Here is a 24813-nt window from a genome sequence, read left to right on the forward strand (position 1 = left end):
CGTCCCGTACCGTCCGTACCGTACCGTACGTCCGTACCGTACCGTACCGTACCGTACCTCTCGTCTCTCTCTACTCTCTCTCTCTCTCTCCNCTCTCTCTCTCTCTCTCTCTCTCTCTCTCTCTCTCTCTCTCTCTCTCTCTCTCTCTCTCTCTCTCTCTCTCTCTCTTCGCGATTCTCTTCTTCTTCTTTTTCTTCTTTTTTTTCCATCCATCGTTTCTCCTTACACGCGCGCGCAGATTTTCACTCGTGATCGTAAATGAATGTGCGATCAACGACGAGCCCTTTGCGAGTCGACGACTCGCGTGTCGATTGTATTCGTGGTTAACTGCCTGGCTACGCGCGTGTTTCGCGGAAAGTTATCAGAGAAGCTCTCGAGGACCGATCGTCCAACGATGATCCTGACGAGGCCCGGATTCCGAGAACTCTCCGATTAACTCGCTCCTGTTGTAGCTCAATTGATTCTCTTTGTCTCCTTGGATCATATAACATGTCGTAGCTGCATTCACGATGAAAGATGCAATCAATCAGAGTGATAGTAGTAGTTTGATGTTTAAAGAAACTCGGATTAAATAGTGGCCACGAATGATATTAACGAGTTAGTACTTAAACACATACAAAAATCTTGATTTCTGCGCGTTATATTATACAATCAACTGCGTGTGACAAGAGCTGGCTGTCTCATCTCACAATTGCTTACCTGACCTTAGTCTCGGAGAAAACTATTTACTTATTTTCGATTGTTCGAGAAAGCTTTGATTTAAAGATTTTCAAATCAACACGATATTTTGATTTTATTTTCTTGCCTGTGCAAGATACAACGGCTATATCCCAAATTTCTTCAAATTACAGCGCGTGCTGTATTGTATTTTACTGCAATATCGAATTATTTAATGGCAATGTATGTTAAATTAAATGCCGTTTAGAAATGTTATTAATCGTTATGCTCGTTTTTCTATTGTTTTCACTCGCCGGTTTAACTGTCTCGTGTTTATGTCCGCGTTGTCTTTTTTATCTATTACAAATAACTGAGCAACTCTGATATTCGTGTCTCTGGTATTCGTTGTCTCACAACTTCTAGAAACGCGAATATTCTTATGTCTTTAATCTTTGAACATTTTTGCAATCGAAGTAATGGCGATATAATCGTAATTATTATTACATAAGTAATAATAATTAAATTAATGTTTTCTGCCTCCAGAGAAATAAAAAGGAGGTAAATAGATTGGAATAATGCACGTTTAAAGTTGGTCACACTTACCAAAAGTAGAGAGATGATGCTAATACTCGGATCAAAGCAGACGTTCGCCTGTGCCGAACGATTTCTCAAGACTATAATCAAGAGATTACGAATTACCAATGAAAAAAATGTGACGCGTTGCTTTATAATGAACTCCGAAATTATCTGTCATTCAACTGTCAGGCTGCGTCGCGCGTTTCTTTTGCACTTTTGATGCTCATAATGAGTCTGTTCGCGTTGAATGAAATCCCCAGAAATATTTTTGCACTTAAAATGAGATAGATATATATTTGACGTTGAAAAGAGAGAAAGCGAAAATGCTGAGCGCAAAAAGTACAAGCAATGCAAACAGGACCAATGCATGAAACATACATAAGAAGTAAAAAGCATTTTAACATATCTATTTGTATTAAAACTAAGCTTTGAAATTTTTATGCTAAATTGTTAACACATGTACGAAAATGTTAATAATAATGATTGTGTTGTTTAAAATATTTCGTTTAATTGATATGAAACATTTTTAATATTACAATAACATTATTTATGAATAAGTAAACAATTAAATAACACAAAAATAATGTAATTGTAGAACGTACATTTTAAAATAAATGAAAATGTGCATAACGTGTTCATTTTACATATATTAAATGTTAATTTTGTTAATAAAATATGCTTTTACAAAATTCGTTTCCAAATTGTGTTAACGTGTAACATCTTTTGTGTTAATTTTTTACACAATATTTATATTACTTTTTAACACATTCATCTTACATATACAAAACAAAAAAATGTGGAAGGATCGTTTGGAAAATGTGAAATATGTTATTTAACACAATTTTCCAACTGTACGCACATTATTATTGCACATATAACGTTATCATATAATTACATTTGTTCTAGAAGAAAAACATCATCATGGGAATTTTCGGAAGAGAAATATCCTATCATGGAACGAAAGAAGACTTTATATTTCCTTCTTCCTTAATCGACAAAATTTTTTGACTCCAATTCATATTGAATCCAAATCGTACTTTTCCCTCATTTGTATCCTCCTTAAGGGCCCCTCATGTTCACTCGGTCCGAAGTTCTCGGTATCCGCTTCTTGCTTCTTCCTTCCTGCTCTGTTCTTTTGCATGTCTTTTTTCCCACGCTTAATATTCCGCGTTCGCAATTCCCTCCACTCTTCGTTTTCCACTTTTTGATCGCTTCGTTTTCGTCCGAGTGCGTGTTTGTTTCATTATATGCACGATATCCGATCGTCCGACCGTGATATAATTAAATCGCGAAAGAGATACGTTAAATCAAACGGAGATAGTAGGCTTAGCAGTATTGATTTATTAATTAAACCATCGAAATTATGTTCTAGTGTTGCTAACAACTAACATTTTATTGGCACCATGCGTGGTTCATGAATAATGCTAGCTATTCCGTCATTAAAGTTATCTACGTCAACAAGTAGAACTGAGTCATTAGTGGATCAAATCTTTTTAAGAACTTTTTGTTATCATTTCTATCAGACATCGTGTTATTATAATATTGAATCGAATTCAGTCTCTGGAAAAAAAATTTTCTTAAGATTATTATCGTATTTTTTTTCATTTCAATATCTAACCGATTAAAATAAAAAAGCGTAGATTTTTTTCTGTTTTAAATAGAAATGTATTTTTCTCGTTAAACGAGTTTCTCTTTTATTTATCTTTCCTGAGTAATATCCAGCAAAACTTGGTTTATGAGATTATAGGAAACATAAATAATCAAAAGCGGGTTTGCGAGTTTATATGTAGGATTTAATAAAACATTTCCACGTGACATACATTTCAGTTTGCCGCATATTTTACAAGTTTCAAAATTATGAAATTATGTTTTTAAGGAAAAACTAAGAAGTAAAGCTAGTTATTGTTGTATATTACTTTTAATTTAAACAAAAATGTTGCAAAAGTACATTTTTTTAGACTGATTTTATTGTAGCATTTAGTTTAGATTGATTTTAAGTACGGAAAACTTTTCAAGTAACGAATTTCTTTAAAAAATCAATAACGAGTAACTGTAACTTGTTTCTTTAAAAAAGTAACTTTCCATTCCCTGAAACTATAAATTTAAAACTAATTATAATCTAATCGCACTTATAATGTGTTCAAATTGCGTTATCACTAATTGCATATTCAGCCAACGAGAATGGATTGAAATGGATTCAGATTTTCAGAAATATTGATTCACGAATGTTAAAATGAATAAAGGTTTTCAACCTTGAATGTATTTTTATTCATTTTTATTCATAGGAATTGCATGGCATATCTCTATGCCTTTCAATCTAAAAATAATATTAGCTTTTTCTGTGCGACACAAATATATCGTTCAAAATTTTGAATAAGAATTTTGCAGTTTTTCAATCCAATTGCATCCAATTGAATCTAATTGAATCCGATTAAATCCAAAAAAAGGTATTCACTATTTAAAATATGCATTCTGATAGAAAAAAATTTAAATCCATTCTTGTTTGCTGGAGATCTTTACAAAAGACTGATCTTAGATAATTTCATTTCAAATAGGAATTGATCTAAAATTAGATCTTTAAAAAGATCTTTAAAAATCCAGCAAAACGATAATGGATTGAAATGGATTAAAATTTTTTTCTATATGTGAAAGTGACAAGAAAGCATCAAATGGAAAGGTAAGGTCGACATAAATCCTAAATTTAACGCGGCACTCCATATAATTATGATCGCACGAGCGGGAGGCCGGGAGCGAAGTAGCGAACCTAAATCCAATTTCGCGGATCAGGTGTAGCGCTGCACGGCTGCGCGGCTCAACACTCGTCAAGTCGTTACCAATCGTCACTCGGTCATAATCGGTTGCCGTCGGTGTCGCTCGGCCGCGCTCGCGCGGCCACGTGACCGCGTAGCGAAACATGGCGCGCGGACTCGCCACGAAGATGGCTGCCGCGCGTTACGAAAGATCGGACGGTGTATCACGGGGAAGTCAGTTCCCGATCGTCGATATAATTGCCGCGCCGCCGTCCGCTCTTCTTAGTCGTCGGGCACGGTGGTGGCCGTCGACGCGATGGTATACGATATTAAGTGGATCATACCGAAACTACGGAACTCATCCCGACTCTGGAACATCGCGAGCAGCATAACCTTCGCGGCGGTGGGCATTTTTTCGAAAATCATCATAGGTAAGAACACATTGTCCCGCGTGCCGGCCCACGCGTGGAATTTATCAGCCCGATGGCCCGAAAAAGTGGATCACTCGAACGATACGGTTCGCTGAGCAATTCCAAGTCGATTCCGTGCAACGTTAGCCTGGTAGGTAATATGCGAGCGATTTCCTCGTGCGTTTCGCATATGAGAGCCATTGCTCGCTCGCGACGATGTGCATGATGGTTAAATAAAAAACAGACAACACCCAATACGGCATCTTTGCGATTGACATCGATGATCGTCGTTGTCGCGCGGAAATATCGAAGCATGGTTGTTTACCATCATGGCATGTATACCGCATCGTGGATAATGAAGGTTGCGCAGAAAACGTTGATGTTGTTATGGAAAAAAAAAATTGTCGGTGTATCTGCGGAGTATACGATGTGCGTGTGATATAATTACATGGATTGTGATATATGAGATAGCAGAAATAAACCTTATCTGTTAACTATTTTGCTTTGAGAAGAAAGAGAAAAAAGAAATCAAAGTCTTATTGTATCATCAATCATGGATATTGAATAAAGCGTCTCATATAATATTCTCTACATATACTGTGTGTAATGTCGTAAACAAGTAAAGTTCTGAAAATAAGGCAGTCTTGATGCTTTTTGAATTATTTTGAAATTAGCATGCGCATTGTATAATAGTTCTATAAAATTTAGGAAACAATATATTTACATGAAAACAGTATTTTAATATGTATTGAAATATTTGAAACAAATATAAACAGTTGGAAAATTTGTGTTAAATTTAACATATTTTACGTGTCTTAAACGATCCAAATTTTTATATTAATTTAATACAAGATTAATATGAGCCTATTCTTTTTATATTTGAATTTTTTGTGCAGGTGATTTTTCCTCTTTTTCTCTCTAATATGAAAAAAAAGAGAAAAAATGAAGATCATGTAAGAAGTTGACAAGAAGGTTATACATTAAAATATAATACAAATATAATACATGATGTAAAAATTAACACAAAAATATGACATTTTGATAAGATTTGAAAATAAATTGTGAATGTTTTTGCCAATAAAATTAATATTTATATGTTAATATATTAATATATTAATGTATAGCCTTTTTTTTCAACTTTTTACATAGTCCATTTTTCCTCTTTTTTTATGTTAGAGAGAAAAAGAGAAAAAAATCAAATGCGCAAAGAAATTCAAGTTTTACATTTACGTTCATCTTTTATTCATTCATTTCAGAATTAACATTTTAAAATTGTATTATGTTCGTATTATTTGTAATTTTAATATATATTTTTAATATCAAGAAAACAAAATATTCATTGGTAATTTTTTAATATCAAGAAATATAAAATATTCATTGGTAATATGACTACATTACGTTAAATTAACATTCTAGATATATTAAAAATTCAACAATAAAATTTTAACAAGAATCGATTTTAACACAAGTATAAAATACTTTTTACTGTGATATGCAGATAAGTTTTAAAATCGTTTGCATTTGGAAATGTTAAATGATTGAGTAGAAAAATTATTTATAATTGAACATAATGGACAAAATTTCAAAAATATTATATTTTGTTGTATTTGACTAAAATAAGACATAGGAAGAAAAGATTTTTTTAATCATATACTATATTGTATATTAAACTACAATTATATATTAAGTTACATAGTTTTAATTAAATTGCAATATGATAATACAATAAATTAATTAGTAATAATAATTTTATAAAAATTACGATCGGTGAGAATGAATATGAACAAAAAAATTATTTATATAAATTTTTAGTTTTATTAGGTTAAATAGCACTAAACTTATTTCTGAATTTTTTTTCTTTTCTGATGTCAATGCAAATAAATTGATTTATTTTTTGATACCATTTTTACACACAATTCTGATATTTATTCCACAATAACATTGATTTTGATGTATAAGCGTGAGATATTCATATATTTTAATAAAATTTTATCAATTTATTTGAAAAATAATATCTTTTGTCAATTTTTTTTTGCGTAAGTTTTATGATTTTGCTCGTATTTTCTACATTACTAGAAATAATTCGAATATTATAATAATTTTATGCATTTATGTGTAAACTTCAATTTACATACACAGATAGATCATCTAAAGATAGATCATCTTATTCTGGTTTCTTAGTTCTCTAGACGTTTTCTGACTTGCAATAACAGTTTCGCAATAATGACAATTCATTATATGTATATTTTAATAACAATTGCCGATCATTTTGTTATAATCATTTTTCTTAGGATAATAGCTATGCTATATAAAAAAGCTTAAATAGTAAGATGTAAATAGCAGACAACTCAATTTTTATATTTTCTACTTCTTATGTATTGTCTTACTGTGATTGGCTGATTCGCTTAGAAAAGATTGGGACTTATTAACACCGTTTTCATAATTTTAGCATTAGATTTTTTAAACAATTAATTATTATAATTTAAGTACTAATATGATAGAAAGAGTCTTTCTTTATATTTTCCAGTAATGGTTCTATACACTATATAGGTTTTTTTTGCAGTAAATGAAAGATGAATACGCTGCATTGTAGTCATTGCTCCGATATACATATCGGATTTACATATCGATATAAAAAAATAATTTACACATATATGTGAATCACTTTAAGTTGCCTCTATGATAAACTTTTAAATTTATCATTTTATTATAATAAATTATCATCGTTACTCAAAATAACGTGTCGTATATTACGAAACATTTTTTTAACTAATAATATATCACTTAGATTTTCTCAAGCTGAAGGACATTAATACGAAATGCTCAAAAATTTATTTGCTTTTTGAATCAGATTTTTTTCTTTTTCTATTGTAATATTTGTTTGATTTAAATGAAACTTATGGAAAAGTATCTATGTTATAAAAGAAATATTTTGTGGTAATTTTTTCATTGTCTCTTTCGTCATAAATACATAAACAAAACGCAATGCCAAAACTAGCCTCGATCTCTCTCATTGTTTACATGTTACTGCTTTATGTTTTTTATATGCTATATATAATCTTAGGTATTTATATCTCATATTTATTGATAAATCCGTTCATCTATTTCTGAGATTCTGTAATATCTGTGACGTAAATGCGCATTTAAAAACACTACTAAATACGCATTTAAAAGCACATTTATCGATAAAAAGTGAGATATGAATGCTAAAATCTCATTTTTTTTTTTTATTTGTAGCATTCGTCAGTTAGGTCTCTCTCTCTCTCTCTCTTTTTCCCTCGCTCTTCCTCCCCCTCCCTTTCTTCGTGTGTTTATGCAACTTATCGTAAATAAAAACGGATAATTATAGGCAATTACAGGTAGCGTCGAATCAACTTATGACATCAGACCATAAAAGGAGTATCAGATCACGGGTTGACGATTACGATTGACGGCTGCCCAGTTTTCTATTTCAGCCAATTACGACAGACTCGCTACATCGTGATTGGTAGTTGAAGTAGAACCGGGCAATTGTAATCATCAATCCGTAATCTGTTACGGGCATTAAATAATAGAAATCGGAGTTCTTTTGAGAATGGGTTGTAGAGTATTTCGATAATATATCGGCGAAAAAAGTCTGATTCTTAAATTTCCCAAATTGATTAAGAGCGCGACATCGATTAAATTCCAATGATCTTTCGCGTGCTGCGTCAAGTCACGATTCAAGGGTCAACTTCTCGCTCCACTTCTCGCAACATCTTGGTCTGTTATCGCGACACCAAATATACCGCTCTCTATGGCATAATCTAACAAAGAATTTCTCTCTCTTTTGCATTTAAGAATGGCTGAACAAAACAACGGTGTACAACAAGCACATTATTGTGCGCGCCTTAGACCTCCGGCCGAAAAATGTTCCGCTCATTACCGTGTCGAATCATCACAGTTGCTTCGACGATCCAGGTATATGGGGTAAGAGACTTTTTTTTTCTCCTTTACGTCGTTTGTTAAATGCCTTTCGGCATTGCGTATAATAACGTATCATCAGTTCCTCCCTCCCTCCCCCACGTTCAGTCTCACGTGGGGCTAAGACTTTGCGTTGTGCGCGGCTGATTTATCGTCTCGAGAAATTGAGAAAAATAAAATACCGTGTGCGGAACGTACGAATCATCCGGAATGTATAGTGCCGGCGGTCCGTTCATTCTGCCGTCTAATAAAACAGCTTCGAGGCACTCTTTACGATCTCGGACCGCGCAGTTAGAGTCGCGGACGCAATGAAACATAAGGACAAAATACATTGTCGCTTCATGACGATGTGGGACTGTCCAGTTGTTGAAAAAGAAATCAAATAAAAATTCATTTTGATCGAAAGATATCATTTTTTAAGTAAATTTTTAAATAAAATTACTGATATTTTGTGCAACAGAGCACGAATAATTTCTTTGAAATTACTTCAGTGAAAAAAAAATGATATTCCAACAACGTTATTTTAATCGAAAATAATCCTGTTAATTTAACAACAGTATTAATGAAACAAATAAAATTTTATTAAAACAAAGGCATGATGTATTTCTTTCATTAATGTTATTGAATTAACAAAATTATTTTCAATTAAAATATGCATCATTTTTTTTCAGTGTTAAATCACTGGGATTTAAACTTTATGCACAATAAAAGGCATAGGCATCAGGAATAGAGAATAAAATCTAGAGTTTAATCTATAATATACTCTTTACTCTGATGTCAATAAAGCAATAATATCTCACTTATATAATATCTCAACTATATAATATCTCAACTCGGGACCTGATATTAAATCGGGCAAACATAGGGTCTTTATCGGGATCAGGATTTTAATTTCTAGTCGGGTCTTAAATGCATTTATTTCAGACGTATGACTGTGCGTCGATTACTTTCAGCCTGAAACGATAGCATCTTAAACCTGTAAAGAGATGTTAGCCACTAATCTGTAAAATTAATGGCCAACATCAAATCAGCGATGAAATTTAATTTGAAATTATTATTATTGTGAAATTATTAATATTATTTCAATGTGATTGTGTTGCAAGTCCAATCTGAAAATAATTGACGTACAGTCATATTTATATCTTAGATAAATGTATTTAAAATATATATAGGAATATTATTTCAACATCTAACTTTGATAGTAATTGACGCTTTTCTTACTTGATTTATATTTTTAGAGTGTGTTCCTGTTGTCTGTGCTTCTTATTGTGAATAAGAATTTTAATCTCGCTGATACAAGACATTAACTGATGATAAATAATGAGGATAGATGATTAGCTACGAGAATTGAATTTGATCCAATGTGAATGAAGAACAATGACGATAAGCGCCCATTAGTTGACAATGAGTACAGTAAGCATGAATATCTGCGTCATTCGTTTATCGATGCCCCATTTATCATACGTTCTTCATTCTTTCTTCCTTGTTCTTCATTGTGTCCCTGACGTTTGATTATGTGCCGATGATAATTAAAAGCAATTTTTTTCTATATATTTTTAAATTTTGTTTTAAGACAAATGTTGGTTTTTTTGTAATCGACATTTTGTAATCCTCATGTACGTTTTGTCCCTCTTTTGAGACGTGTTTTTCTTTCTCAGAACGACGCCGATATGCGATCGCGAATGAAAGAATTTAAGACAGAAAAATCTCTGAACTCATTTAGCGACCCTGGACTTCAGGCACTCGTGGAGCCGACGTAAGGTACGATGGTCGCTCGCCGCGCATGACATTTGTTTCACGAATGTCTGGCATTCCTACTTTTTCATGCTCGGCAAGTGCATACCCATCATCCGAGGAGACGGCGTGTATCAGGAAGCCGTGGACTTCTGTATCGAAAGGCTGGCCCTTGGCGAGTGGGTGCATGTCTTCCCCGAGGGAAAAGTCAATATGCTTAAGGAAGAGATGAGGTTTGTACTCCAATTATTTTTTCTTCTGTTCTGAGACTAGATAACGTGATCTACGCATATAAAGTTATTAGTCTATAAAGTTTACTCAGTCACCGTGTATATTAAAATGCAAAAACGTTTATAATTTGTAAATTACATTTTTGTAATTCTTCAACTTCAAATCGACTAGAAAATAAAAATTGAACTTATTTTTTGATAAGTAGATTATTAAATTAAATGTTACCTTTTTATAAAACTCTATATGTACGAAAAATAAGGTGATGTATAGATAAGCGTTTTGTAGAAATTAATCCAGAAGTAGTCATTTGATTTTTTATATATTTTGGTTAAAGAATTCGGATTAATCAGAATTTTCTGAAATAAGTAAGTCTGAAAAAAGTAAGAAATCAAACAAATATTAAACAGAACAAATATTGTTAATAAGTAACTTATTATGACAGTATTTATAACAAAATAAAGGTTTTAATTAATATAATGCTTTTTTATTGCACATTTTCGATGGAATTGCACATTTAAAGATTCGTAAAGAGTAATTATAAAAAAAAGAAACATGTTAAATAATACACAAAACAATATTTTACAATTCACATTTTTTCTTATCGCTATAAGAATCTTAGGTTCTTATTTGCTCATTAATAATAATACTATAGTTACACGCAGTGAAAATAATCGATGATTTTAGGTTGAAATGGGGCATAGGTAGATTAATATTAGAATCACCCATCACGCCTATCGTAATTCCTATCTGTCATCTTGGTATGGATGAAGTACTTCCCAACGAACCACCGTATATGCTTAAAGTGGGAAAAAGAGTTACCATGAATTACGGTGAGCCCATAGACTTTAGCGGATTGTTGACCGAATTGCGAGAATCAAAAGCAAGCGAGATGGATGCGCGAAAAGCGATAACTGATCGCATTCAGCAAGAGCTTTCCAGGTAGTGCTATAATTATATCTAATGTTTCGAACTATTGAATAATGCTCGATGGAATAAGGAAAGTGAAAAAATATTTAAACATTTTTCAGATTGAAAGCAACAACGGAAAAGCTTCATACTAAGTTATGACGAAGATTATCCCTTTTTCGTCATTCCTCCGTCTAGCCTTAATTTGCCAAAAATATAAAGAGAAATTGATATCAACAAAAGTGAGATTTGTATGTAAACATAAATTCGTACGAAATTAGTTTTTTTTTTAATGCGTACTTTGTAATATGTAGTATTTTTGACAATACTGAATAATGTAAGTATCAATTGTATTAGAAATCATTCTGCGAATTACGACGTTTATATCATCTTTTAAATTATATTTTCGTAACTCTTCGAGAGATCATTTGATACGCAACACAAAATATATCTACTACAAAATACATCTACAAAGTTATGCACTTGCTTCCGCAATTTTACATATTTTTCTATTAATATAAATTGAAATTGTTTAAGTGATTTATTGAAATTCTCACGAGATTTAGTTTTTGTTTAATTAATTTCAAGTATAAACTATTAGTAAATTTTATTTGATTTTTATTAATTTCATTATAGATATTTAATTTCTATATTATAAACAGCGACGAACGAATTTTTTAATGAAGAAAAAGTTGATTGCAACTTCATCAGAAATTTCTAACGGAGGAGTGTATGAGCTTATACATTTTGTTAATGTTAGGTGTAATAAAAAGAAATCCATTATTTTTCTATTCAATGTAAAAATAATGGATTTCTTTTTACTACACCTAATATATTCCTAATATATTCTCGAGGAGTTATATATTTTATGAGTAATGTCTTGTATAATATCTATATCCAGGATTTATAAATATCTGTATACAGATTTATAAATATCTATATATAGGATCTATATATAGATGTCCTACTATTCGCGCGCAAAAATAGGATTTCTTGTATATTACATATGTACATAGTATGAATAATTATAATATTATTATGGTTTTACGATGATTGTCAATAAAAGTTTTGATAGTACAAGCGAGGACTATGTAATGCAACTGAAGTCTAATAACGTAACTGTAAAAATCATGTCAGTACCTCATCCATCATTTTATTTTCGAAAATCTAAGATCATTATTAATGCGAATAAAGTGCTTGATTAATTACATGTTTCTCGTTCTCAATACAAGCCAATTAATCAATTTATACTCGTTTTATTAGGAGATTTGTAATAGGCATTCACATTTGCAATTAAACAAACAAGTGTTATAATTAATGCATAGCGCAAAAGATTCGCCTACCTCTCGTAAGTTATAATATATTATAATTCTAAAATTTGCATAAAACTCATTTGAAAAGCATGAATATAGATGCAGTATGGATAGGAAATAATTTTTACTATTTCGTTCGATAGTTGAAGAAAAAAATCAATATATTCGTTCGTTGATGATGCATGATAGTTTTTTTAAATATTTATTGCGATATATTAAGTCGTTACAACAGGTGTTATTATGACAATCGCACATCTATCTACGTTCCCGTACGTGTGCGTATTATATACATAATGTTGAATACATATACTTTTATACTATACACATGGACTGCTATCAAAATTTTTGGGGCTATTCGAACGTGATAAATTTATATATGTATCATATACTTGTTGAATATATTATTAAGTATTAAAATATCGTTTTTTTTCTAACGTTTGAAATAAAAACTTATGTTTGTTTTATCGTTCTTCACATTTTTCTTAATGTGAAGTAAACGTAAAATTTTTGTTCCCTTCCCTAGAATACGTAAAGTTTCTACATCATTTCTGTATGCTATATACACTACCTGTTTACAAACGTGTAAGGCAATGACTTTGCAAAGGGTAATACACATCTAAAGTAATACATAAAAATCATGCCAATTATAAAGGATTCTCAAAGAGTTCGTTGATCATTGATTCTGAAAATTTTATTACTATGTGCATAAACACAATTTATCATAAAAGAATAATATTTTTGTCACCGACAAACATTAATTCTAATATCTATCGTTTTCCATCTGTTTTTTCCAAAAAATATTTATATTGTCAAATATATTGATATAGATTCTGGTAACGTCAAGATTATTTTTTGTTGAATCTAAAATTTCATAAGATTACAAGAGTTTATTTTACATTGTTGAGTGTATGTAGACTTTTGGAAGCTGATATAATTATTAAGAAATCCTGTGAAGAGTAGAGATAAATATATAATTCTAACATATATTTCCATCTTATTATTTATATGCCTTTTGAGTTGTCATTGTTGCCATCAGAAATCGATTCACGTAATCAGTTATACATCTAAGACAATGACAAATATATTAAAAGGTGTGATTATATATATTACAGATTTCATTATAATATCCACAAATTGATTATACAGGACATACACTTAACTGTTGTCGACATATATAGAAATAGATTATGCTATGGATTAACATAACTGTTGATATCATATAATTTATCAATACGAAGACCGCAAATCCCTTGGCACGTTTTTAATTTATAAAACTGGACATTCCAATCTTACGAGCGATACAAAAGCGGCGTACGATCCTCGCATTGTATCGTACGAATACGAACGAGAACTATGTATTTATATATATATTATGTATATTATAAACTTTGAATAGACAGAACAGTAGATGAGTATAACGAGAGAAAATTTACTTAATATACATACTATCACCTCATTGTATCACTGCCTTTTTATTTTCTTTTATATTAAAAAATTTTAATATATATATATATATATAGAAAGAGAAAAATAAGCTTGGTTAACAATATAAAATCGATCGCGAAACTTGGCCCGCGTTAAACAAGATATGTTATAAAATTTTATAGTGCTATCAACTGTATAATAATAGGGAGATATGTTGGACTAGAAAATGGAATTTCTCGAATAATTATATCGCGAATATATATTCTTGATTTACAGTCGAGCAGTCGTAAAAATGTCAATTAAAATAAATCTAAAAATGTTTCAAATTGCTCCCAGCATAATTACTGTACGCATATTCCGTAAATTAGATAACATACAATTACATACTGCTATATCATATAAATTTTTTTTAATCACACAATTTTCCTATTTCTAGCGTGTATATATATGAAAAAAATATGATACGAAACGACTTGTAAAAATGACAAATTTTTCAAAGCAATTGATATTTTGATTGGTTGTTCTGTACGTTTAGGCTCGTTTTTGGACGGCAGATCTAATACAAACGAAGTAAATGTTGTATTATATTTCGTCAAAACGTCAAGAATAGGCCAAACGGGGTAATCTCATCGCTCATATACATATATATATATATATATATCACAAATTTAATATAGTATACTCCTAATATAATTACGTTAAGCTAAACTCTTGTTTATGTAGCGAGCATCAATAAATAAGATATCGAAATTTTAAAAATTCATAAAATGTGTGCAAGTGTCGCGATCGAAGAGAAATAATATTCAGTACTATTAGGTGTCACAAGAAGCACGATACAGTTATCATCCAAACAACCTTTCAATTCATCATAATAATCTACAGGTACGTTATCTTGACCTAATTAAGCAAGGGAAGTTCTTTGTTCGACATTGCACAGCAGTCATGCCAGATTTGAAATAGATTTGTCTGACTTTTTTCTTTTATATATCTAATGTTTCTAACGATGTCCATTTGTAATCCTTCGCAGTCTCGTCTTGTCAAAATTGCAAATACTTCCAAGTAAAGCAGCACGATCATTTGATGATTTTGATACACTATTCGATGCACCACCGGATGCTTCATGTGGTGATGATAACGAAGGTGGTGGTGGTGGTGGTGGAATACCTTTACCAGGAACTGCGCTTGTTTGCGTAACTTCCACAGAACCTTAGTAAAAGAAATTTTTAATGATAGATTTTTCGTAGAGATTTACATTTCATTCTAAGAAATTCAACAAAAAAACTGTCTAATTCGTCTCTTTAGAGATGTAAGCTACATAACTAATCAGACCTGTATATAGATATTATAAAAACAATAAAAAAGATTTAAAAAAAATATGCACAAGATAAGCTAAGGGTGTAATTACAAAATGATTATTACAAAAAATATATTTTATATGGAAAACAATACAAAGCAATGAGGAAAAATCTTATAAAATGAAAATAAGGATAAATGTGAAAATTCGTAAGATGTTAAGAAGACCTGAATGCTCGAATGACCTACGTGAAAGGAATGACCTCAGCTTGATGACTACACGCCATCAACTTTTGTGTCCAGCTAATCAAGAGATGTAAAAACGTAAATGTCAATTAGCATTGATGACAGTAGCAAGGAGGAGCATTATAATGACTTACGAAGTGATGGAGGAGTCAACGTTCCAACGCTGGTAGCTGTGGAAGTACTTGTAGGACTGTCCGAACGTTCTGGACTCTTACCATTTATTTGCTTTGTTCCGTTTGTACCTAGTTGCGAGGAAAAACGTTGTTCTTGTGCCAATTTCTGCTCCTTTTTCTATAGAAGAAAAATATGAGATAGTACTGCGATCAATCATAATTTTTCTGAGTTTCTTTTTGTTTATACTCACCAATTTATGTTTTCGTTTTTTCATTTCTTCTTCTGAACTCATCATTTCTTGAACTTTAACGAGCCTCTTTTGATGTCGAGCAACTTTCTGTTCATCGCGCAATCGTTGTTCAGCTTTGTTTACAGCTTCTTGTAAAGCCTCTTTTAAATGATTGCTTAGTTTAAAATACGGTTTTTCCACAGTACCAATTGCCAATGCAGCGCGTCTCGCTGATTCGAAGAATGGATGTTCCAACAGCCGTACTACTGTTGGTAGATCCTGTTTCAAGGCTTCTGGTGACAAGATAACCTCCAGCAAATTTTTTAAATTCGCTTCACACTGCGGTAAATCAGAACACGTTGCCTCCAAAAGCGGTCGTCCGAACGTCATTTCGTACAAAACATGTCCAAATGAATATACATCAACCTGAGTCTGTTAAAAAAACATATGAAATGATAAATACAAGAAAACATCTAGAAAGAATATCTTTAAAGATTGAAAAATTCATGTATTCTTTTGCTCTTTTACTTTTAATTGTTGCCATTAGGTATAGAATAACATATACCGTGGCGTGCAATTTGCGCCTTTGTACCACGTAAGGCCGATAAAACGCAGGCAATCCTAGGAGTCCATTTTCTATATCCAATAATTTAGCACATCTTGGTGTTAAAAGGACATTGCCAGTGTGTAAATGTCCGTAAGGTAATCCTTTTTCATGAAGAAATCCTAGAGCTTCTAATATCTACAAATCATATTGTACATCAAACCGAGTAATCTCAAAATTATCTCATTATAATATATTTTTCTGTGCAATAATTATTAACCTGATAACCGTACGTGGCAATCTCTTGTATTGTTAATGCTTTTATTTGTTTTGGATTTCCATATTTCTTTATAAATGGCTGTTTAGGCTTAGTGATACATAAAACGTCACGCAATGTACCCGCCGAATAAAAATTTCTTATCATTAGTGCCCCATTGTCTGTAACATGCTGGTGTACTATTGGTTCGATGTAAGTATGTCGTAGAGAGCCTAGGGTCTTGAAAACTCCTTGTATATCTTTATCTTGTAAATGCTTATCAGGGCCAAACTCGACCCAAGCTAGTAGAAGTTCTTGTTTCGGGTTCTGACGATTTTTCACCGTATAATAATGTTTCCTCAATCGCCATCCCATATCAGGAATGGGCTTGCATACTTCGAAATTGGCATCGCTTCGTAATGCTAATGATACTTGTTGTAGTGCGATTTCTAGAAAAGATAAATAATTTTCACATTTTGCTTTTAATATCTAGAAACAAATTATACATCTTAATGTTGAAAAAAATTCCTTCATAATAAGACAATAATTTTAATTAAATCATCTCACTGAATAACATTGGTTGCAACAAAATGTTTATTTTGTTACAAGTTTTAAAGTTTTGTTAAAAGTTTTCTTCATAAAGGTAGGACTATATGATCTAAAAGTACAATCAGTGCAAAGCTCTAACTAAATGCTGATTTTACTGAACATAATTAATATACTCTTTAATAATTAATATACTCTTTATGTTTAATCTCTTTATAATATCCAGTAAATATAGATATAAATGTTACATAATACACACATATATATATATATATATATATATATGTATTTAACATACATAAATGTTTTCTATATTATATTATTTGATATTTGTTAAGCGACTTCACAATAATTTTTTTAAAACATCTTCAGAAACAATTAATCACTTACCATGTAATGGTGCAGTATAATTCTCAGGGTCTAAAAACTTCTTTGTGGAAAGTGAAGATGCCAGTATAGGATTCATTAGTATTATGTTTAAATAATTCTGTAATAAAAAGACAGATTATTTTTTACTTATTGCACAAACGCAATAAACGTGAGTATGCTGTATCGAGATGAACCTGCAATGCTATTTGTCGCTGAGCTATAAAGTCTGGCTCCATGTTACCAATAATCCTTTTTGGTGGTAGTAGCAGGTCGAAGCCAGATATGGATAAAGCTGTATTGAGTTGTACGAAGTCATTGTAACGTCTGCTTACTCTCCAAGATCTTTCGGGAAGTGGACCTCTTTGTGTTTTGATTACGTATTCCTGGATATACAAATTATAGTTCTTAGCACGTGTCTAATAATTCGGTACAAAGTGGAAGTGTACGCAGTACAAATGATCAAAGTTTAAAAGCATAACACTACAGTTTACTGTGCAGCTAAAGAGGCTGTGAGTCAAATAATATATATATTCGTATAAGTATATAAAAAAATAACAAAAATGTTACAATGATAAAATATAATTATTATAATCTTAACAGGCTGAATGTTCTTTTCTATTAATATAAATTCTATTGATATAAATTAACTTTAATCTCGGTTTAATTTATTTTGTATTGTCTTCTAATTCTAAGAATTAGAACTTAAAAGTAGAAATTGAATTCTTAGAACTAAAAAATATAAAGTAAGTGAAATTGAAATTAAAGTTAATACAATGAAAATAGACACAGGGGAAAATTTTAACAATAATTTCATTTAAACGACAAATAAATCGAGATGATTACAGTATAAACTGAGGAGAGAAGGGAGAGAAGGGGGGAAAGAGAGAGAGAGAGAGAGAGAGAGAGAGAGAGAGAGAGAGAGAAAGAAACGGACAAAAAGGGGAACGAGGGAGGAAAAGAGATGTAGATAAGAGAAAGAGGAAGTGAAATACCGGAGCACATACCGTATGTCCGTCGATGGTCCTAGCATTTTCGATGACGCTCGTCAGCTGCTCCGTATCATCTAACAGCACTTTATTCGTGTATCTCTTCTCGAATAAAGCCATTGATCATTAGTCCGACGTGAGGCAGGGCCCGTACGGGGCCGATTGCGTTTGTCTCTCGCACAGTTTCCGCGCGTCGCCATACATGACGCGCTTCTGCTTCATTTCAGCATCGGGCAAACGCACGACAACGACGGCGGCGGCGACAGTGACGGTGACGACGACGGCGGCACCACTTATCGCGGGATACTTTCAATGTCAACGCTTTGCAACACAACACCACGCAATGTATCAAGCACGTAGGGGAGGACTGTGTCAGATCTCTCTCTCTCTCTATCTCTCTCTCTCTCTCTCTATCTATCCTCCCCCTTTCTTGACTCGTCGCGATAACACCTCAACGGCGCGGCGCAATCTAGAGCTAATCGTGTCGCATCGTCGTGAAGCCGAGTCCCGACGATGCTTCACGAATCACTCGTCACTAATGTGACGCCATCAGTCTTATGACAGGTGGATTCTTAGACCAGTATTCCAAGTCCTTGTATTTCAGACTACTTAAAGTACAATCAGGCCGTTTTAGAACGGTATTCACAGTCCGTTCTTATTTTAAGATCGTCTTAAGTAATGTCTTGAGACGCTAATGCAACCCTCTGATAAGCTTATGACATCTTAAGATTCTACTTAAGACATTCTCAAATAAAATTAAATAAAATCTTAAAATAAAAACAGACTATTATGAATATCACCTTTAGGAAACGATGTCCAACATCCACAATTTCTGTTTTGTTGCGTGCGTACTAAAATATACCAAGATAAAAAGCGCATTTTTTGACATTTTAGATTTGTGGATTTTAGTGTATGGATAACTACACTTTTGGAACTTAAAGTGAGATAAGTATATTTTGATATTTGGCGAAAACGAGAAAGAGAATTCTAGTGCAATCTAGTGCAAGAAAAATAGACTTAACCAAAGATTGAATTGAATTATCACCTTTAAGTCAATTGCGCAGCCGTGTCTTTGAGTACAGGACGCACATCTAGAATATCTATGCGCTGTGACTGTTGATCGAAAAAAAGATTCGAAGCTTCATTCTAATCGATTAAATTTAATGTTGCACAACACTATATATTTCTCAAACCATACATTCAAATCTCTTCCTCCTTTCGGATCCGCAACTCTAAAGTAGCTGTAAGCTGAAAACTTCGCCGCGCGCAACAGCAGGTAGTTGCGATGCGAGGAGGTGCAAGTGCAGTTGCTGGCTGATGCAAGTGCAATGTAGTGCAGCTGAATGAACGTGCGGAAATTGGCGGAAATCAACGGAGATCGTGCGTGTTCCTCTATCTTCTTCCCTGGATGGATCTTAATGGATCTTCGTCCTTATTGGGACGAAGTCTCACGGTTTGCTGATTGTTTGAACTCATTCGTCTGCGCGATAATTTCTGACGTGTAACGCCATTGGTCGACTAAAACTAAAAATCAGTGATAACCTTGGTGGTCGCGTTGACTTCTCACTTCAGAATCGAGGACCGCGACATCGGCGAAGTCAGGACGGGAGTCCGCGACATGTAATCGGACTCGGAGTACACTTGTGTTATTCGTATTCTTCTTGATGCACCTCGCGTGGCTGAACGACTATTCTACGTTAAACCTGTGTGATGATCTCCGTGACGGTGACGGTCAGCGAGTCGCAGTCGAAGCCGAGACTCCAAGGCGTCGGTAAGATCTTCCCGATTTATTGACGAAGGTGAGGAGAAAATGACGGAAAGCTTGATAAACGAGTGGCTGGCTGACTGCAAGGATGTCACGCCGTCGGAGCTGCACATGTTCGCTAGAACCCTCTCGGAGGATAATGAGATTGTGCGAGCGCTTTATGTGCTCCTGGAGGAGCGCACCAAGTACAGCGAGGTATAATACAAATTCCTGGAGAATATTCTCCGTTTACACAGGGAATTTTAGCCGGAATATTGCCTGCTAATTTCCTAACGATTATATTTAATATCGAGCTTTCTATCACTACATTGACAGTTTTAGATGAATCATATCGTGTACTTATTTAGAAAAAAATAATTATATAATCATTGACAGATTGAAAGAGAAAGATGCACATTTAAATCTTTAAAGATTTGTTATAAATTATAAGTTATAATTAATTAAATGTATTACCTAGAAACTTCGTTTGATGATATCATACTTCCTATGGCTACAGTAACGGTTTTACGTGACTCATACATTGTGTACTTATTTAGAAAAAATAATAGCCATAATCATTCATACAATGAGAGAAAAAGATATGCATATATAAATAATTAAAGACTATAATTAGTTAATTAGCATTGTTTGTGTCTCTTGAAAACAATTATCTTTGATATCAAACTTTCTATCATTATTTCAATACTCTTAGATGAATCACATTGTGTATTTATTTAGAAAAAAGCTATAAAATCATTGATACAATGAAAAAGGAAGACATGAGTCATTAAAGATCTGTTATAATCTATCAATTAATTAGCATTACTTGTAGATAATGTTAGAATATGTCAGCAATTTCGAACATTTGTTAAAAGCACACATTTGATTATACAAAATAAAATCAGAAATTTTTTTTTTAATCCTAGATTATTGTTACAGTTAATGGACGAAGTGTGTAACCAGTTGTACAACTTTTACCGATCTCGAGAAATAGAGTTACAAAGGTTCACCCTACAATTTCTACCAACGCTAATATATATTTATTTAAATTCCGCTGCACATGGTGATATTAAGGTAACTTGTACTTTTATTTAAAATAAGAATATAATGTTGTCTTAAAAGTTGGCAAAACAAAGAAAGTAAAATTAATTCTAATTAATATTTTTATTTGTTGCTTATTGCTAAAAAATTGCCGAAAAAAAAATTTGTTCTGTAAATTTTCTTAAAATATGATGTTTCGCTAAAGGAAGATTAATGCTCATTTCTATTAACGTAGATTAACTTTAATTTCGGTTCATCTTATCTAAAGAATAGAAAAAGATTAGAAAAAGGCAAAGAATAAGTCAGCAGAACATAAAAAAAATATATATGTATACTTGTTATATGTATATTGTTATATGTGTATTGTTTCGCTAATTCTTCTTTAGATCATTTTTTAAGAAAACTTATAGAGCAATAAATTTTTTTCTTTGGCAACTTTTAGCATACAAATAAATAACAAATAAAAGAATTAGTTAGAATTGCTTCTGCTCACTTCATTCTATAAACTTATAAGACGTAATATAATATACAGAATAATGTCTCAATGCCGGCTTATTGTGTTATCATGTTTTACATTATCATGGTATATAATTGATATTTAAGCAGATTTATGTAATTCAAAGAACATGTAATTCATATGACAAATAATATATATAATATATTACAAATAATATATATAATATAAATAATATATACATAAATTAATATTTTGTATTACATTGTTATAATAAATTACATTGTTATTGTCATAGAATTACTAAATATAAGAAAAAATTATTAAAATCTATAACTTCGTAATTCTATGATTAAATGATAATAGAAAATATTAATTTATTTGTCATATAAATTACATGATAGATAAACTAATATTTTGTATTATACTGTATTGTACTATACATAGAATTATAAAGTCATTGTATAAATTTTGATAATCTTTTCTTATATTTCTTATATTATAATTTTAAAATAATTATTATAGCAAGTAACACTACATTTATTAATAATATCTAATTTCCAGAGTTGTCGCTCCCTTGAAACTCTGTTAATTGGATTATATAATCTAGAAGTGGTCGATAAATCAGGACAACAAAAAGCAATTTCATTTAGATTACCATCCCTTGCTATGCTATCTATATATCATGAGGTATGTTGGCATATATATTTTTATTTGATATATATATATTTAAAAATGATAATAATATAAAATAATGTTATCATTTTTAAATATATACAAGAGAGTAATCATTGAAGATATATTTTATGTGAATAGATACTCAATAAAACTTTGATTCAGATTACATTTCTAGAAGCTTACGATTAAGCTAAACCACGAGTTTCAGATTACACTTCTAGCGTTAGCACTTTGGTTAGATGTTATCGGACATTCAATATATTAAGTATATCATTTAAAGTGAATTAATAAAGTTTAATTGACATCGAGTTCAAAATTGCATCTCAGCAAAATATCATTTTACCGAATGTTAGCTTATTAAAAAGAAATATGGAGCATTGAATGGAGTTGAGCAAGATCTACTATTTGTGATTTAATTAATATTTAATACACATATATTTAATTTATATTAATGATATTGTTAAAGAAAATTCTACAAAGAAAAAAAGTATTAATTGCCAAATTATTTTACATTTATTATAGATTTCATAGTTATTTAATATAATGTATTTTTTTAAATAGCCTGCGAGTCTAGCACCAGCCTCACTAACAGAAAGCGCTGTACGTCGTTTTGAAGAATGTAACTCGAAACTTGTGAGCTGGGGTCCATTGCAACAAGTAGAAACATTAAATGCACAAAATAGATTGAAAGTTATGACAGCCTTACTTTTTATTTATAATCAACAACTTGGATATATAAATAAATTTGCTCTAGAACAATTGTGCAAGGTTGCAACAAAGTAAGTGCGACTGTCATTCTTAGCTGTATGAAAGCTGTTTTATTTTCGATTGCAATGTATTTTTTTTCTATTACAGACTTGTTACTCAAGGATTTATGAAACCAGGACATCATCAACGTTCCTCATATGGCAGTGAGTCTAGCTTTGTTCCAAGGCTTTTACCACGTATACCAGTATCCAGCCAATTCCTCTTGGAATTCTTGCATGCTGTATATTTTGCCATGTATGTAATGTATGCATTTTGCGAATTTAATAGCATTTTAGTCTGTGACAAAAATATTTATTATTACATATTTTAATTACTAAATACATCGATTTTGGTGAGCATTACGGTGAACTAATTTGCTAGCATTGCATCTTATATAAATATATGTGTATTTTTTTTCTTTATAATACAATAATATTCTTATTTGTAGGTATAACGAATGTTGGTATGTAGGAACTCAAGCTATAGAAGATATTCATAACAGAGCATGTTATGAAGCGTATCCAAATGTAATGTTAGTTACCAACGCTATACGCAATTCTGCCAGTTCTGGAGCACCAGGTAATTGTCATTATAAAAACAAGCATATAATACATGTATTATTTATTTAAGCTAAATATGAAAGTAAGATGTTGCATAAAGATATTTTATAATCCTTTTTATCCTTTGGTCATTTAGGTCAACCGAGCGATGGACCAATTGGAATTAGTGTTGCATTGTCCCCAGCAACTACTACACCAACCATTTCAAAGTCTATGATCACAAATGCTTCCTTTCGTACTAAGAAATTACCAGGTATGTGTTTATATTGTGTTTATATATATTATAAATTATTAATCTTTTTACGACGACATATAATAAAAAGTAAATGTAGAGTCAGAAATAATAACGAAGATTATAAATTGTAATCATTTTAAGAAAATATATGAATACTGTGATTTTTTAAATTATCTATATTTATTTCACAAAGATAATATATTTATGTTCACTTCATATTTTTATTTGGCACTAATAATAAAAAATTTATGTCTTATATATGGAATTATATTCGAAATCAAACATAATTACGAGATTTGTTCCAAAAGTATCCGATCTCTGCATATATCCTTGGACATCTTTTTGTGGAAAACATTTAGTATTTAGGGAGAAATATTCTTACTAAGTGGCACGATCCAACAGCTATTCAGTCGGCAATGATATGCAGTTGTGTGAGCGTCATAAACTCCAAACATCGAATTTCACTTGCTCATTCATCTCATTTTATTCAAGATTTTTTCAATTTTATCAAATAACTAGAAATTACACGGAATTATATCTAGACTACGATAGTTGGCGAAGTTAGACAATGTTTGTAAAAAGAAACGTGTTTAGTAAAAAAAATCTTAAATCAGGTGAGATGAATGAGCAGGTGAAATACAACGCTCGGAATTTTCAACGCTCATACAATTGCGTTTGCCGACTGAAGCCACTTGATGGGGATATTCATCAAGATATCCCCTAAATATTGAATGCCTGTTTTCCACGAGAGAGAGAGAGAGAGAGAGAGAGAGAGAGAGGAGGAGAGGAGGAGAGAAGTAGTACGTAACGTAAAGTAAAGTAAAGAA

The 24813-nt window shown here is 31.7% G+C and overlaps 3 protein-coding genes across 3 annotated transcripts in view; 2 read left to right on the forward strand and 1 right to left on the reverse strand.

Moving 5' to 3' along the window:
• Nucleotides 1-4299: 4299 nt before the first annotated feature.
• LOC105618548 (tafazzin homolog) lies at nucleotides 4300-11368 on the forward strand. The gene is made up of 5 exons (XM_012200079.1): nucleotides 4300-4414; nucleotides 8213-8341; nucleotides 10059-10302; nucleotides 10985-11239; nucleotides 11329-11368. Exons 1-5 carry the CDS (start codon nucleotides 4300-4302, stop codon nucleotides 11366-11368), a joined length of 783 nt encoding a protein of 260 aa, XP_012055469.1.
• A 3573-nt stretch (nucleotides 11369-14941) lies between these two features.
• Nucleotides 14942-18647, reverse strand: LOC105618549 (PX domain-containing protein kinase-like protein). Its single transcript, XM_012200081.1, has 8 exons — nucleotides 18546-18647; nucleotides 17736-17924; nucleotides 17563-17659; nucleotides 16651-17075; nucleotides 16392-16568; nucleotides 15848-16258; nucleotides 15618-15774; nucleotides 14942-15150 (listed from the first exon to the last, which is right to left on the reverse strand). Exons 1-8 carry the CDS (start codon nucleotides 18645-18647, stop codon nucleotides 14942-14944), a joined length of 1767 nt encoding a protein of 588 aa, XP_012055471.1.
• Nucleotides 18648-20337: 1690 nt separating this feature from the next.
• LOC105618550 (hyccin) overlaps nucleotides 20338-24813 on the forward strand; it is a 7085-nt gene continuing 2609 nt past the window's right edge. Inside the window, exons 1-7 of the mRNA XM_012200082.1 lie at nucleotides 20338-20487; nucleotides 21211-21345; nucleotides 22331-22456; nucleotides 23006-23223; nucleotides 23300-23446; nucleotides 23640-23770; nucleotides 23888-24004. Coding sequence (XP_012055472.1) covers nucleotides 20338-20487; nucleotides 21211-21345; nucleotides 22331-22456; nucleotides 23006-23223; nucleotides 23300-23446; nucleotides 23640-23770; nucleotides 23888-24004 — 1024 coding nt within the window. The remainder of the gene's footprint in view (nucleotides 20488-21210; nucleotides 21346-22330; nucleotides 22457-23005; nucleotides 23224-23299; nucleotides 23447-23639; nucleotides 23771-23887; nucleotides 24005-24813) is intronic.

The sequence above is a fragment of the Atta cephalotes genome, assembly GCF_000143395.1.
Source record: "Atta cephalotes unplaced genomic scaffold scaffold00017, whole genome shotgun sequence".
NCBI classification, from domain to species: Eukaryota; Metazoa; Arthropoda; class Insecta; order Hymenoptera; family Formicidae; genus Atta; species Atta cephalotes.